General features: G+C 32.4%; 1 protein-coding gene across 1 annotated transcript in view; it reads left to right on the top strand.

The window, feature by feature from the left end:
* Positions 1-17,274, top strand: part of LOC126840527 (uncharacterized) — a 45,298-nt gene extending 28,024 nt beyond the window's left edge. The window contains exons 3-7 of the mRNA XM_050576343.1: positions 7,795-8,020; positions 8,680-9,051; positions 11,004-11,189; positions 14,381-14,647; positions 16,242-17,274. Coding sequence (XP_050432300.1) covers positions 7,795-8,020; positions 8,680-9,051; positions 11,004-11,189; positions 14,381-14,647; positions 16,242-16,460 — 1,270 coding nt within the window. The 3' untranslated portion in view covers positions 16,461-17,274. The remainder of the gene's footprint in view (positions 1-7,794; positions 8,021-8,679; positions 9,052-11,003; positions 11,190-14,380; positions 14,648-16,241) is intronic.
* Positions 17,275-17,763: the final 489 nt, after the last annotated feature.

Raw genomic sequence — 17,763 nt, 5'->3', positions numbered from 1 at the left:
AAGGTGAAGAAGAAGACTGATATTAATCTAATAGTAGTCAACAAATATTCTTTTTATGTAGATTTTTTTATTTTATTTTTACTCACTCCAGTAAAAACCATGAAACTATTAATGATCTGTATAATGGTTGTTTTCTGTGTGACTCGATGTGTGGAGTCTTTGAGTCGAATCTGAGGTTTGCTCACTGCAAAAGCGATTGTTCTCAACTGATCTTCCCGTGTCGTTTATTATCGCTTTGGTCCGCTGCATCCACACAACGTCTACAGTATATGATCTCGTTTCTTATACACACGGCGACACGTCATTCAATCTTGACAATGGCAGCCATTAATTACACACAACAAAACCACCGAGGCCGTCACTCTGGTTCGCGCCTGGCCACAACGGATACCATTTACACACTTTGTGTAAGCGTACCTATACATGTATACGCCTACCCACCGACCACACGTTAACCGAAACCGTTTTCCGCTTGGTTATTGTTTTACTATTGCTGTTGCAAAAAAAAAAAACCTTATAACCGACAAAGTTTATGCTCAAGTTTGTATAATAATCATAATCGTCATATTGTTAGGGAGTTATTACAATATATAATAATACGCCTAATACAGATAAATTATGGCCCAGGTCGTCCGACAGTCGACTCGTGTATGTGCGTGAGAACTAGCTACATCCTAAAACTTCCTATTTTTTGGTAGTAGTAATTTTGGAAACAAGAATCTATGACCACCGCTGCAGACAAAATATATAATGGTTTGTAGCAGCTACACCAAGGCAGCAACATATTAAAGCTATCTGACTAGCTACAAAATGGGTTTAATGAATAAATTAAAATTACGATATTATTATTGCAAAGGTTAAGCTGAATATCAATAATGTGTTGGTATAAACTTAGTTTTTAGTGATTTTTAATTTTTTTCCAAAAGTGGTGTTTCATATTTTCTTTTTGCCGCGTTTAGTTCTTTAAAAAGTTACCTAAAAATGTTCTCTTTCTACAATAATATACAATATCTCAATGCCCGTTTCAAAAACGGACCTCTTAAATTACCAAAACATTAAATTAGTTTTTAATTTTTTGAATTTTCTAGTTTACCCGATTTTCCAGTTCTTTTGTAGTCCACGTCTTTTTCGTGTTCTCTTGCACGTATTTCAATAGGTTGTTTTGTTTGACCGATGTATGAATGACCACAGGTACACTGAAGTTCGTAGACTCCCGGTGTTTGTAGTTCGGTAGTAGGAGTAACCTCAAGTCATGTAAATAGGGTAAATATAATACCCCACTCGAGTTTCAATAATTTTTTAACTTTCTAGTTGTTTTTCTGTTGTAATTCTTGGCTTAATTAATCACACACCTGTCAATTGAATGTAAATTATTAGTTTAATAGAAAAAATGATTATAAACACACACTTTCGAGAAGATTCCAGAACAATTAGTAAAGTTAACTGTCCAGTTTTTGCAGTGTTCGCATCGAAGCAAAATTAGGTAATATTTATTCAACCAGACTCGCTTGCTTTGGGATATTTTCCCCGTCTAATTAATGGGCACTTGAGTATTAGTTCTAGAACGAAACAAGATGCTGAATAAGAAGAGATGAACCTATTTCTAAATATCTCATGAAGTTCAACCGTTTACTCAAGGACTTAGTGCCCTTCCCGGGCTTATACTATGAACTCTGGGTAACTCTGAGTAGCCAAATTAACAAAGAGGGGTGGGGCTTGGTGTTTGCTTAAATTAATGATGATACGTAGTGATTATTATTTGGCGAGCGAACCGTGGACGATGAGCAGTGTACACGAAACTCGAAAGCATATCCACTTTACAATATCAATGATTGGTGTGCAAATATATAGCAAAGGTATGCTATGGCAGTTTCGGTTTATATTATAATGTATGCAATATCAAACGGAGCTAATTCCGTTTGCGACAGAAAGCCTATTTGCCGCAATGTCAAAATGGCAACCGCGTGTTTGTTCACTTATACAGGGTGATTCATTAAGAAGAAGACACTCATTTTATTTTAAAATAATTGCATAATTTTGTAGTTTTTCAGTTTGCAAAACATTTTACATAACTATACAATATTACAAAATTACTAATTATTTACATCACTCTAACAAACTCCACGTCGCGTCCTAAGTTTCAAACATTAAAAACTTCAAAAGTGTTTATCCAAAACTGCGGTTATCGACCAGTAAACATTTTAAGCAAATTATTTTTAACTTATAAAGTCGGTTACGACTACAAAGTCGCTGTTTATGAGGAAACGAGTGTCTTAGCCTTAATTGATCACCCTGTACACCTCGCTTGTCACTGAAACTCTATTCGATATGCATTATACAAAACACGCTCGTCCCATTTATATTTTCGGCGCACGTTTCTCGTTACCTGCGCCGTTTTATTTATATAAAAAAATATATACATTTATTTATGTGCAGACACTTACGGTTATTTTTCCAAAATTCAATACATGAACTTTGCACGGAGCACGTGTGTGAAAATAAATAATAAAAGCTTCACGTCAGTACTACAGCTGCTGTTGTGGTACTAAACTATAATATGTGCTTGTGTATTATGCGTGTCTGTGTCAGAGCTAAGGCAGGATTAGTAATAATTTTACATAAAAAGAGGAATTTACAACGAGTTCGTCTGATTTGTTCCGTCCGTGAACCGCTCACGTCGACATCCAAGTTTTTTGTGGTTGAAAAGTATTCAAACGAAAACCTAAATAAAAAAAATGTATCGCTCTAATAACACCATCACACCGCATGGTGTACCGTAAATATAGTCAATAGTCTTTAGTCGTCGGTTTAAGTAATTTTTGTTTTTATTATAGGTAGGTTAGGTTAGCTATTATTGTATAGGTAGATTTTATTGTAGGTACATAATCTATAATATACTTATTATACCTAAACAACATCATGAATTTTCAAATGAAACGACGAGGTATTTAAACAATTTGCATTGTGTAGCAAACATATGTAAAAGTTCTTAAAAATAAACTAGATAACAATAAAACTAAAACTTGCCAACAACTGGTTTCTTCATGACTTTTTTTTTACTCTTTAAACTCTCGATACAACTCTTCAAGAAAATGTTTTCAATTTGAACCATAACCGTCGTTTTTATTTTTATAACTGCAGTTTCTATGAAACTTTTTCTTACTGCAATGAGATTATTTGGAATTATAGATTTGTATTTATATTTTTTTACATTTGATGTTTATTTAAGTACACTTTGTATTAAACAAATGCAAGCTATCATTCGGCAAGGCGTAATGAAGTCCGCGCTGAAACTAGTAATGTTGATTATTTTCAAATATATTGTTTTTATAAGTAAAAAACAACAGTTAAAAATTTAACAACAACAAAAAATCTCTTATTTGAATTGAAAAACTCATAATTTAAACAAAATATAATTATGACCTTACTTTCAGTGCAATATAATATGTTTTTTCGTAGATAGTTTTTGAAACCGACATTTAAATGTTCCAATTGGTGTTAAAGTCACGTTGAAATTCTAATATACACAGATTAACATAATTATTATGAATTATGACGTACTTATAGATTTTCCAATCTAATTGGGGAGTTCTATCGATTCGTGTCAAGTATTTAAGTCTATGGTTTTACCACATTAATTAATGTGAAAATGGCAAGATTAAGAACTTGAAAATATGTCGGGGAACTTAAGAAGCTATTATTTATTATCAAAAAATATTACTTTTTCCTTAAGTCCTGACAAATTGGGTTCTAATGACCCGAGGGTAGATGTAATAAATCATGTACAACATAAATCGAATCGGAATTGAGGTAACCATATTATTTTCCAGTTCAGGTCCAACTCAAAACTATTCGTATAATAACAGTGACTTTTTAAACTCATTTATTTGTTACATTTTGATGCGTACAGAAGCAGTAATTTCATCAAAGATATCATCCTCTTACTTAGTTTTATATTATATTGTGACTTAGTAGTACGTTATTTTGCTGTAAAGTCCATCACAGCAGCCATCTAATGATCCAACACGTGCAACGCTATAATATAGTAGCACAAAATATTATTAAACTACTATAAGTACACATTTGAGTTCAAATTGTTCACAGTAGAAAATAACAAATTATAATCTGATTAATAAAAATAGAAACAATTTTTAAAATAAAAAAAGTTATTTAGATTGGTTTAAACCAATACAATCGTACTTAAACAATATAATATTTTTAATTATGAATAACGAATGATTTTATTATTTAAAACAGTAAATAATAAAAAGGTATTTTTAAACCATTAAAATTAAGTTTAATTATCTTCTTCATGATTGGCTTTTACGGGCCATTCAGGTCCATTGCTGCAACAACCAAATGCCTCCACTCTATCTTGAGCCAATTCCTCTCCGTTGTTTACTCCCAAACCTCGATGCATCTTTTGTGATCCTGTTTAAGTTAAATCGTTGTATTTTTATTTGCATGTCAATCTATTCTTGAGTAAATTAGTTGTATTTCATAGAGAAAGAGGGTATTTTGCGACGAACAGTACATTTATTACTTGTTCAAGACATTTGCAATGTTTACGGAGTAACCGTTAAATAAAATGGGTTCCTACATGGAATTGAGAGGAATTATTTTTTTTTTAATGGTGAGCTCTTTAATCAAATTAAAAAGCACAGTATGCCCTTTTGAGCTAGTCCGACGCTGTGGTTTTTTAGTATTATATAAATATAATTATACTTAAAAAATTAATTTTGCAACATATATAGTAACACATTACATAACCAGTATTATACTATTAAAATTGTTATTAAATACATTTATCTCGGAAAAGTGGATTAGTTATACGTTTAGTATATTTTTAAAACTTACATTCCTGATGTCTCATTTGTTTCAATTATAAAACTATACAGTAGTATAACTAAGACAACATAAGTCATGATTAGAACGACAACAGCTGCTAACACCTATACTGTGTAAGCTTGTTTTAAAACCTTAAAAATGTTTTTTTTTAATACATTTTCACCTGGTCGCTTTATATATTTGTCTGCACGTCACATTATTATTATTCTCCGACATCTCAAGACCAATTTTATTACTAGACCACTAGAAACACAGGCTTTGGACAAATCATATTGCTGACCTTCGTTTTTTTACAACTGTAAACCGTGGATTGTTCATACAGTAGGCTGATGAACCGAACAGGGATATCGATCACCGCTTAAATAGACCATTTGCCCGTTTGCCCGTTTAATTGAATTATATACAGCGATTCTGAAAATAAACCTCTCGTAAACTTCTCTAAGCAACGCTCACACTTTACCTGTATTCTATTATCTTAAGGTGTGGTACAAGTACAGGCGAGTCCGTTAATTTAGAATAATGTTTCTTAAATGTTATAAATCTATTTTTATTATACATTTAGCTAGAAATTAGTACTATCAGTGTAAGTCTGGTTATCATTAATACTACGTCTTCCTTTCAATTTGTCGCGATAATTATTACTGTTTATACGCAGAGCTCGTCAAAGTCGATGGGATCCGATAGGCTTGTATTATCCTTTGAAACGTACCCGAAATGTTCGGCAAAAGGGTTTCCACTTTCCATTCATAAATTATTTATAAGCGAGCAACGGAGTCGACTAATACATATAACGTTAACATTTAATGGTAGCTGCGGTTGTACTCGGAAGACGGATGATGTAAACCTTATCGGTGTAGTTTATTACAGTAAAGTACACATAAGTGTAACGATCCAAAGATAATTAGTCTTGTTCTACAACAAACGTACTATAGCCTGGAATGACGAATGCCGCGCATAGCACTCCACGTTTGGATTTTTAAAAAAAATTTAAACGTACATTTTTGCCACAAATTTTATTTGCTTTCAAGACAATCGACGGTCATTCCTTTGGGCTGCTTCTTGTGTGTCACCGTTACAATGGCGCAATATCAAAACACTACCACCAGACACAATGACGAACCAACGGCGGTGCTTAAAATCCGATCTATCATAACCCGGTCATCATTTATCATTTAAGCGACCTGCCTTCCTTCCCACTCGTCGTCGTGGTTCACATTGGCCATTTTCTCTATGTCGCTGTTATGGTGTCGTCAAACCTTCTCATAACGTCGTCTCGGCATACAACCAAAGTTAAGGTCGAAGACAAATTTTGAGTACAGCAGTTAAAGACCTGGAAAAAGCGCGTTTGATAAGGTGCAAAGCCAGGTAGTGCGCGAGCAGCTGTTGTGACAAAGAAAAGCTTCCTAAGAATGGATGTGTAAAAATAATAGAGGATATTATTATACTGACGAAAACCAACCAAGTAGCTATTTTTACCGGGAAAGGTTTATGTGTGACTATAAAAACAAAAACACTTATGTTTCGGTGGCAATTTAAAGTCTACCTACAACTATATAGTAATTTCGAAATAAACAAACCTTTCGTCTCGTCTCGTTAACGTTATGGCGCAAGTTTAAACTTGGGCACAACTTTTCACGGGCTACGCTTAAAACCAAGATCACCAACGACGATTATTACTAAGTCAAAAAAGTTTATAGAACAGCGACTTAACCGTTTTGTATTTTTCGTTTGGTACAGAATGAGGCCACTGTAGACCGTTCAAAATACACCCTTGATAATACTGCAGTGTACTTTTTCTTGGCATCTTACGGTTTACATAAATCCCTACTGTCGATAAATCGTTTCCGATTAATAATGCAACCACAAATACCTACTCTTATTAGTCTCCTCGTGGTTATGATAAACTTTTAGTAATTAAAAAAAAAATTAAAACTAATTGATTTCATTAAAATACTGACACCGAGATTAAGGAAAACATGATAAAATATTCACTATACTATATTTTCTTCAATTTTATTTCTTAGCTTTTTTCACTGTTTATTAGCAACTTTTCTTCATATTAATTTAATCAGGCACCACAAAAATAAACATGTGTTAAATCTTCATAACGTTTTAAAGCATTTTCATTTTTGTGCTGTAAAAACATAGATATTGTGAAATATTCAAAAGTAAGTAATAGTAGTGTTTTATGGTTAAAACTATTCGTTATTTTTTTTTTGACCCACTCTGTATTAAACTTACTATCGCTACCATTACACGAAATAAATCAAATTAAATAACTGTTGATCCAACGGGAGAATACCGGAAAGTTCGTAATTAATTTCCTGGGTTGCAACTCCAATATAATACTGAATATTGACATATTTTTTTTTATTTTTTAACGTGAATAAATAAGTTAAACATTTTCGATTAAAATTACTGGAAAATTAAAAGCAATTTAATTGAATTCTACAAATTACTTTATGTGTGTTTACTATGTGTTTATATATTATGTTAATTAGCTTTTGTATAAAACAAATATTACAGCTCAACAGTTACAAAATAATTTATCAATTAACAATAAAATTATAAGTTTATTATTAAGTTGACACAATAACAAAAAATATAGTATGAGTATTAATATGTATAGAGGATAATATTGAAGACTGTGGACAGGAGACCATGATTGCCATTTTGCCATATTTTGGATAGAATTTAATAATAGTGAATATTTAAGAGTGGTGAATTCTGTGACCAACTTTCTGTTTATACTTTTTTTTTTAACTAAGCTTATACTAGTTAAAAAAATTATAATTCTTCTTAGCACCTACAAAGCTTTTGTTATAACTTAACATAGAGATATATACAATCAATAAATATGACACATGTTGTTTTTTTTTTGTTATGTATTGTGTTTACATACTATATTAAAGTTATTATACATATTAATATTATATCATTCGGCAGGTGGTCGCAGGGTTTGTTGTTCCACCAGGCCATGGTAGACTGCGCCAGAGCAGCTATTTTGATACCGTTGGCGCACAGTTTGCTCTATTGCGTACCGGTAAAAAAATGCAGTCTGGTCGAAACGGCGTTTCTGCTACTGGTAACCGTCTCCACCATAAATATGTTGACCATCGTGCTCAACGATTCCCCTGTGTTTCCTGAAGATGACGAAGAAGACGGATATCAGGTAAGTACAGTACAAGTGAAGTGCCTTCGGCTGTCAACTTAGCCCACTTGAGAATTACTATGAAAGTGTCAAAACCAAAAGGGTATAAAGAACAATATTTTGACTATACAGTACTATCCGTAAACTATTTACTTTGGAATAATAATTTATAATTTGTACAAAATCACTTATTAACTGTTTTCATTATATTTTTCTAACGACTAGGTTATTTTAACTTATTAAAAACCTTTTTGGGTAAGATTTCCAATCTAGATTTGCTACATAGAGAAATCCAACATCATTATGGGTACAAACAAAAATAAAAATAAAAACACATCATTGCAAAATCAAAACCTTCTAAGCTTCGTATCGAATCTAAAATTATTCTAATCAAATTTTGTCTTTTTTTCAATTATTACGCTATTCACTTTGTTTTAGTTTTATTTCGGTATTTAATTACATTTTTCGCAATTCTGAATATCTCGTTATGGCATTTTTTTTTTTTTTATTAAAAATTGTCTTTATTTACAATCTATACAAAATATGTATAATCAGCAAGTCTGATGACAAAGACATGGTGACTATAATATAAGAATAAGAAGGCTCTCAGCAGTGCCACCTGACCAGAATAACGTTATGGCATTTACATTGTAAACATTGGGTTTATTTTTTTTCTTTAGGTCTCCTCAGTGCCGTTACTGTTGGACTCGCCGCAATGCGTTGTCTTCGGTACGTTCATGATATGGTTTGCAGCAATAACAATCAATCTGGGACCGACTTTCATGAGCGGTGCCCTGGCGGCCGGCTCCGAGGTGACAAGGGATCGACCTGGCTGTCCGTTGGTACACGGTCCGTTCAGACATTACATACTTAACGCACTTTGGATTATCATCAACTTGCTGTGTGTAATGTTAACGCTATTTCACTTGCGCAAGCTACACAGGGACTTGACCAAGGCAAACGTGGAGGCCGTTAGGGTAGCCGGCCTGGTAACCACCCTTGTCAACGTTACTGGTAACAATTATAATTCGGATCCTCGGAATGGACCCAGGGTAAGTGAAAATTGAACAAAAAAAATGAAACTATTATTGTTTCGTAGTAGTTGTTAAGGGGGACGGAAAGAAGCCAAATTGTATACAAGACTAATCGCGAACTCGCTTGCCAAAGCATCATGCCAAACCGATTTTAAGAAAAATGATAAAGATTAACATATCTCTAAAGGCCCATTTTTTATTTTTGTTTTCAAAATTGAGTTTTACGCGTTTATAATTTTATTTTTCTTTAGTTTTTCCAACGAATCTAACTAATTTTCTAATGCTCACTTAAAAATTGCTCTTTTGTCCCCAAATGAAAGTTGTAACTTTTCCATAAATAAAGCAATTGTAATCCATCCAAAAGATACGCTAGAAAGTGACTGCTACAAAATTCATTTTTATCAAACTTCTGCCATAACTCATCACCGCAACATAAAAATTACTTAGAAAGCAACTAGAAAACTTGAAATTAATTTATCGGTCATATTTAAAATGACACCTAAATTAAATTATGTCAAATATTACCTACCTTCGCCCCTTCTGTTTCTTTCTTCTTAAATTTTGGTAATCCGTAGAAAATTAAGTAATAATTACATCAATATAAAATGGTTGAAAAACTGTATCAAAAAAAAAACCCCCATAAACAGCTTTGGGCATTATTTATATAGGTTTTATTAAAATGATTCCATTACAAATTTGCTTAACTCTACCAAGGTGGTACGTATATGATTGTAATTGTTATCAAATGTTTTGCAAGGACAGAATATCTGCAACACGTGGAATATATTATTCCTATACAACAGAAAATCAAATCAACCGCTTACTATGTGATGGTTAATGCACGTGTACTAATCCTATTAGTCCCTTACGGCGAGTTTGTTTTTATAGTTTTCGATAGTGCACTCGAATCGCCTCAATATATATAATGTAATATTCCTGTTTTGTGTCGATTCAGGAGCATTGTATATATATATACATTATAAAGTTCGACCAGACCACCTAATAGCAATATTGTAAACTTTTTAGTGGAAAAACTTACTAATACTAATACAGTTGTATCAAAAGTTCACCAAAACACCAAAACCGACATGACAAGAAAACGAAAACCAACACTGAGACCAGCAATAATATTACAATCATATCAATTTAAAGCTGAAATCAGTGTTCATTGAATCAAGAACAACTCCAAACTAGCCCACAGTACAGACATCATTATAATTTATAACAAACACCATACAAAATTCAAACCACGTTTGTCAGCAGAGTGGGGGGTTCGGGGCGATCACTGATTTCAGGGGAAAAATCAATAACTAGTAATAAATAATACGAAAGCGGTAAAATTATAAGAAAAATGTTACTAAAGAGATGTAGAAATTATATATTATGTACTTTTCTGAAGTTGCCATCTAAAAAATGTATTCATTTTTTAAGTATTTTACATAATTTCGAGAGAGAACAAGATAAGAAACTTAACCAGATTACTGGTAATCGAGTACTAGCAATAAGGCCTAATTGATTATTTTTAATAACATTTGGAATATAATTTAAAATGTCTTATGTAAAGGTGGCTCTAATGTGAGCCTCCTCCTCACCGCCCTGTCATTGTCTCTTTTTGTTTCTCATCGCATAATTACTTATTGTACATATAGCTGTAGAGATTGTAAATTTTCTAATAAACGTCATTAAAAAAAAAAAAAAAAAACATTTGGAATGGATTACAAGGGACATTTTTTTACGAGTACCTTTTTCTTGCGCTAGGCAACATAATTATTAGTATAAAGTATACGCAATACTTATACTATACATATTATTATAAAGCATAGAGTAATCATTTCGTTAACATTGTGTACACAGATGCCGGCCGGATAACCTCTATAATAGTTTAAAACAATAATTTGTTTAGACTATACTTGTTTTTCGTGGTGGTTGTAAACACAACAATAACCCACAACACATTGTTTTGTTTGCAGAGGAGCTTGGGCGCGGTTGAAGAACACCAGAGAATGCGAAACTACTTGTTGCGCATCGAAAGAGAAGGCGTTCAAAAAGTCAAAATGTTCGTGGTGATCACCGCTGCATATGTAATATTCTGGGGACCTTTGTTCTTTGTCACATTGGTGCAACACCCGTTATCTGGCAACCATTCGGACTACGAGGTAAGAATTACAATATCGGCCAAGTAACACCATCGGTGTTGCAATTCGTAGGGTAGAACAGGGGTGAAATAAGTAGAGAGGACAATAAGATTACTTTCTCCCCGCCCCCTCCCCTCAATTAACTAATAAGATATCTCGGTTGGCTTTTTGAGAAAAAAATTACCAGGTTGGAAAGACGACTTGATGATTTTTTAAGTAATTCATTTATTAACAAACTGCAATGAACAAGTGATCAATAAATTGACAAGTCATGCGATTGAAGCATTGTACTTCTACGTTCATATAAAAAAGTAATAATAACAATTATGTAATAAAACTCAAGAAAAGGTAAACATGATGGTATAACAAAAATCCTATTCTCAACCCTAATGTATTATGATTTTTCGAGACTTAAATAAAGAGTTAATTTTTTTTTCACGTCATATTCATTCATAATAATTCTTTTTGCTATTTTTTTTTCATTTTAAAAATTCTTTATGTAATTTTTTTAATTTTATAAAATGTCTCAATACTTACTTTTTTATATTTTTTTTAGAGCCCTACAAATGTTTAAAGTCAAAATTTAGTAACGTAATGATTTTAGTAATTTTTTTGTTGTTGTAAATAATCAACATACATTTTCAGTGGTCGATCGAAAATTTATTACGTATAAAAATATGTTTTCTAAAACTAAAAAAAATACTATTTTCGTCCACGCGATGGTAATGCATTAGTAAGTGACATCAAGAAACTAATTGGTGGTGTCCATTAAGAAAATTTTAATGTAGCACTTGTGCCATTTTTAAAGTTTCCGGTATCGAACATGTCTTTTGCAGAGGTAACCACGTATTCCTTATAAAATTTACCCAAATATATATATATATATATATATATATATATATATATATTTATTTGTTTTTTTAAAAATAATTTTTGTGTTGGCTATTGAATCCTATTAAAACGAAACAGATAGTGTGTAGGCTCTCTAATTTAATTTAGTTTGTCTCTAACACGGTGTACTTATGTTCTTCAATTTCCTTTTACCGGGCAACAATGTAATAAAAAAAATAAAGAAACGACCTTTTTACGTTTTTTTGCGGCCCACCCGCATATAATCCGGGTCTGTGTGATTCCTGTACACGTCCCTTCCGTTTTACGTGCCAAAGTAAATCATCTCTCCTCGACTCTCCTCGCCCCATAATAAACCACAGAGACCAAATGAATCCAGTTTTTTTTTTTTATAAAATTAACTTATAGCGGTAAATCGAAGAACCGTAGATCGATCAACGCAGCTCTATAGGAGCCATTTCTAACCGACATGTATTTTTGAAAATTAAAAATTAATAGACTTGGAATAAATGCTTTTAGAGTGAAATATGTCTAAAAGCTTTCTTGGCAATTTATTTTCCTTCTTTTTATAGTTGCCCGCGTTTAAGATTACATTAACGTCTATCTTTTTATAATTTTTCTGCTTCCGTGCAATCGTATCACAGAGATAAACTGTAGCAGTCTATATCCAATCCACAAGAAATTGTTAAACTATAATAATAACACTTGACCTTGTTTGCATGCATGCAAACGGACAAAAGGACTTTTCAAAATCATAATATTTGATAGCAAACAAAAATAGATACACAATCATTCTGTGTATGGATATTAGACATTTTTAAACCCAAAAAAATATATGTTCATAAAGTTTGTAACCGTACACGTTGTTTAAAGTTTAACCTAGAAAAATGATCGGAATTAATTAAAAAATGTAATGTTTTTATATGATGTAATGAAAAGAAATCGTAAATTAAAACCTAAAATAGATTTGTAGGTATTCTAATTAAAATATTATTAATTTTAAAAAAAATATGAAATTAACCAATATTCGATGAAAATAAAAAAAAAATATTCTAAAAAAGTATTTAAGCCTTTCTCTTTATTGTAATAGTGATTGCAACAAAATTTTAAAAAACAGATGGAGCAAAAGTGATTTTCATAAGTTTAAATATTTAAAACAACAATTTATTCTTAATTGATCGTAAGTTCAACAAATCCAACCAGTATTGTAGATGAGTTAGAATGTTTAATTTACCTACTTTATTTTAGTTGCTATTAAATTAACTTTATACGCCATTAGTATAAAACAACTTTGTCAAGTATAAGATAATGCAAATGTTGAACAATGAAAACTACTGAAGGGGACGTGTAAAATAACTAGGTTACTCTAATAAATTCAACACTAAGTGTGTCTTAGTAAAAATGTATAAAATATTATACCGCTGTAACTTAATTTGATCATAATATTATCCTAAAACAATGCACATAGCTGCTTTAGTTAATTTCGTAGCGAATAGCTAAAGCTATTTTTTTTTTAGCCAACACAGTGGGGTCGAGCATAGTGGACAAGAAACATAATGACATCTGTGTAGTCTAATTAGTTTGTAGAACTTATCACAACTGAGTAATGAAATCACTCTAAAATTAAGTGAATCTGTAGATGGTAAGAATATAAAATACCGGGACACAAAAACTCTTCACAAATTTCAGTTGTGTATCCAGCCCAAAAACATATCTGTTTAAAAACAATACCTCCTCAGCGACGCATTAAAACTAAAAAATCTAATTTCAAATATTTAATAACATATGACCTGTTATTTAGGCTAACACCTTTTATAAGCCATTACTTTTTTATTCAGCAATATGTCTCCATGTATATGTCAAAGAAATTAAAAACATTAAAGATTATTAAGGATACGCGTATCCTGAAAAGTTAGATAAAATATTATAGTCTTAAAAGAATTAATTAATTATTTCAGTCATGTAAAGGCATTAAGCTTCTAGCAAACGTTTTAAACACGGCATGTATACATTTCCACTGAAACCCACTCTGTTGTTGGTACTAACAGTCTAATATTGTGACATATAAATATATGATTAGTTAATGAATCGCTTCGGTTAAGATTAATTAGTTCCGCTGGATCGTCTTGAAAAATTCCTCTACCTTAATAATCAGAAAGCTTAAGTTCTTAAGTATAAAAGTTGTACGTGGTGAAATTAAAATATTCGAGCTATCAAAGAAGAATTAAAAGCATTTTTATGTTTCTTGGTATAATTCTTTATTGAGATTAAAATAATCAACGTTCACTATTGCTGCGGTTTTGATCATCGGTAAATTTACATATAATTATTATATTATTATTTCTTTCCCTAATTTATTACAGGTAACCCTTCACGTGGCTAATGGTCATTCGTTCGTGAATGCTATGCTATTCCTAGTTTTGCACCGGGGTCTCAGACAGGCCGCAGCCGATGCTTGCTGTTCCAGTGTGTCCGCCTTAGGAAGATGGCTGACTGTAGGATGGTCCCCGGAGCCGTACACGTTAGACACGGTCATGCCAGGAGCCTCGCCGGATCCAGTGTTGGCTGCACCGCCACCACCTCCACCCGTCTGCCTACCAGCTTATTCCATGCGACACTCATCAATGCGGGTAAGTACAACTGTTTTTGAGGTTGTCAATGGAGCCGCGAAGGAACTCTGAAAAGCATTGGAGAAAAATAGCTTGAGATAGTGTAGCATGGATTAGTAGATATTAGAATATAGTATGGTAGAAGGTGATAGAAAGTGCATTGTGTTTGGAAATAGAATGAAGCAAGGAAATGGAGGAACTTATCAATATGTGACGACTATAAAATAAAGTATGATTGTACAGGATAGAATGAGGCAACAGGTATATTGTTTAACCATTAAAGCCAGCGATCAAAAAGAGTTGATCAACTAGACCAACTAGAATTTCAGGTAAATTACACGAAACTGTAGAAACGCCAGCAACGGTGTATGGTAGTGAGTTTTGGGCATTGAATAAGCGAGATGGAAGTGTGAAGTGACCAAGTTAAACAGAATAAGGAATTAGAAGATAAGAAAAAGTTTGGGAATTGTAACATAGATGTGTGTGATAAAACGAAATAACAGTGACCGATAAAAAATGTGTATAAACTATAAGCCAAGCGAGAAAATAATCTTTAATCTTATAAGTGCTCGACGTATTATAGATTTTAGTTAATGTTATATAATATCGTTTGCTAAATTTAAAATTGGTATAATATGTATGAAATTAAGATTTTAGAGACGAGCATTTTAAAAATTGTTCGCTACATTTGTATACAGAACTGTTTAAACATTATTTATCAGTTAAAATATGGACTATTTTATGGACCAAGTTTTCCAAAACCTTTCTATACTTTATCCGATTAAACAGTAAACAATTTTTGTTAAAAATGTACTTACAAAATGTTTAAATTATATGATGAGAGATTAAAGAGCCTCAAACAAAAACACAACAACTAAATCTGAAGTCGATAGTGAAAGACCTCAAAGTGAAAACTGTAAGCATTTTTGCATTTCCTCGACTCTTCCAGTGCCTACTGTCCGCCCTTAAACCTACCCAACTACATAATATTATTATGTAGAATTTTTTATAATACTATCGCATGTCGTTAACGTTGATCGGATGTTGATTTGACACTTTCGGAAATTCGAAAAACTGTCTACCTTTTTACATATATTGCGTTACATGATAAACTATTGAACACTGTCTCCCCCCTAAAGAAAAGCTTATGTATACCTAAGTATCATAAAACGAAACATTAAGTTAACGTGAATAAAATGCGCCGTCGGCTGGCTGTAAAGCCACAAGTATCTGATTAGTATATTTGTCTAGCATAATGGCATTGGACTTGATGTTGTCAAGGATTATTTCATAGTCTTCTGAAACAGGTAGTAGTGTCTTTAATTTTTCATCGGCTTCATATCTTTTAAACGATTTAAAAATGTTTGTTTCTCGGTACTCTCCCAATTTGTGAGTTTATCTATAATTACACTACTTGTATCATCCATCATATCACGTATCGAAGACCAATAGAGCAGACCAACGTTAGGCAGTTGAGAATGTATAGTGCGGTACATCCGTATTTGAACATATATTATATGGTATAACAGTCTTAAGTGAATGCAATTTAAGTTCAATCTGCCACCTGGCCATAAATATAAATCTTTTTTTCAACTGTTTATTATATTTTTTTTAGACACGTTCAATGAACAGATTCCCAATGCATCACCGCCGGGACCCCGTCTACGATTATCATTCGTCACATCCAAATTTGCAAGACCTGTCCGCCATCAACATGAACCGGTTGTATAACAGTCACGAGTACCTTCCAAACGAATATTACAGACGCTATCAACCAAACTATTACAATAATTATCACCGGGAAACTCCGGCGTTTTCTTCTTCTCCCGAATGATGTCCACGGCCGTTTTCGAGGTCACTTTCTTATACCTACTTCTCCCATGCCAAAACGTGACAGTGATGCGGGTGTTCTCAAGCAAGTGCAAATGTCTCTCGTCCGATTTTCGAAATCCAAATTCTGTTCCTTTCTTTTTCCCGAGTGCCCGCACACTTCACATTTGGTAATTTCAATTATCATATAATATATTTTTCCCCAGAGACCGCTCATCCGGCAATCGGCCCAGGTTTTTCTAATCTTTTATACATTTACATTCTTTTTGAGCTCACAACTTTGGTTTTTCTCTTTTTTTATACTTTATACTATGATTGATATATTCTGTATTTACTACTACATTACATTATGTTGTGTGTGTGTGATTCTTTAATATTTATGTTATTGTAAGCGTACAGTTTTAAATTATTATAATATTATCGTTTGTTCTTATCTCGAATTTGTATTTCTTGTTTTATGTGTAACACACAACACGGAAAAGAGTTCATATTTATAACATAAGACATTGTACGGAATTTATTGTACGATGTAAGTGTTGTTTAATATTAGATTATATTATTATAACATAATATATTACAATTAATGTTTAGTACAGTTGTAAGTCTGGCCACAGCTGCAGCTAGGTCACTTAACGAAACCAGGGACGGATCCAATCATCAAAAACAAGAAAAACTTTTTTATTGCTAAAAACTAAACGGGTACTATAAAAAAAAGTATCTTACCTGTAGTGTATAAAATATGTAGTATTTTGGTGTATATGTTGATATATTATAATTTATATTAACCAACTGTCTTATACTTTGTTTCTATGTACATTTTTTTTTATAATAACATTTATCTTAGAGTTGAAACTTACTAGATAAAATATCGAATCATATCTAATGAAAAATAAAACAAATATTCTTAATTTTTTTTCAAATGTATTGTTTTCAATATAAACTATGACGACACGATCAATAAAATAGTGAAGGGACGGTCGACGGTCACTGGATTTCAAACCATATCTTTTATGTAGAACTATGTCGACATATTTTTTTTTTAAACCCTAGTGAACTCGGCAAAGTTCTAACTTGTAAGACCATATGGGACTACCTATGACCGAACACCGTCTCTATCGCTTCTCAACAGCCGAAATCCTCCTCCCCCCCCCTCTTATACTTATAAACACTGGACACGGATTGTGTGTGTACGGTATGATATTATTTGCAAGTTGATCATTCTTTTGGCATACACAATTTCCAAACAACTATTATACAGCTGATACACAGCTTAAACCCAATACGTTTGGCTCGCCAAGCATTCTGTT

Source organism: Adelges cooleyi, unplaced genomic scaffold (assembly GCF_023614345.1).
Source record: "Adelges cooleyi isolate 19-005CV unplaced genomic scaffold, UGA_ACOO_1.1 ACOO_flye_CR_arks_rails_tigmint_CR_PRNA_376, whole genome shotgun sequence".
Lineage (NCBI taxonomy): Eukaryota > Metazoa > Arthropoda > Insecta > Hemiptera > Adelgidae > Adelges > Adelges cooleyi.
Note: the sequence above shows the minus strand (reverse complement) of the source record. Positions and strands in the feature narration are given on the sequence as shown.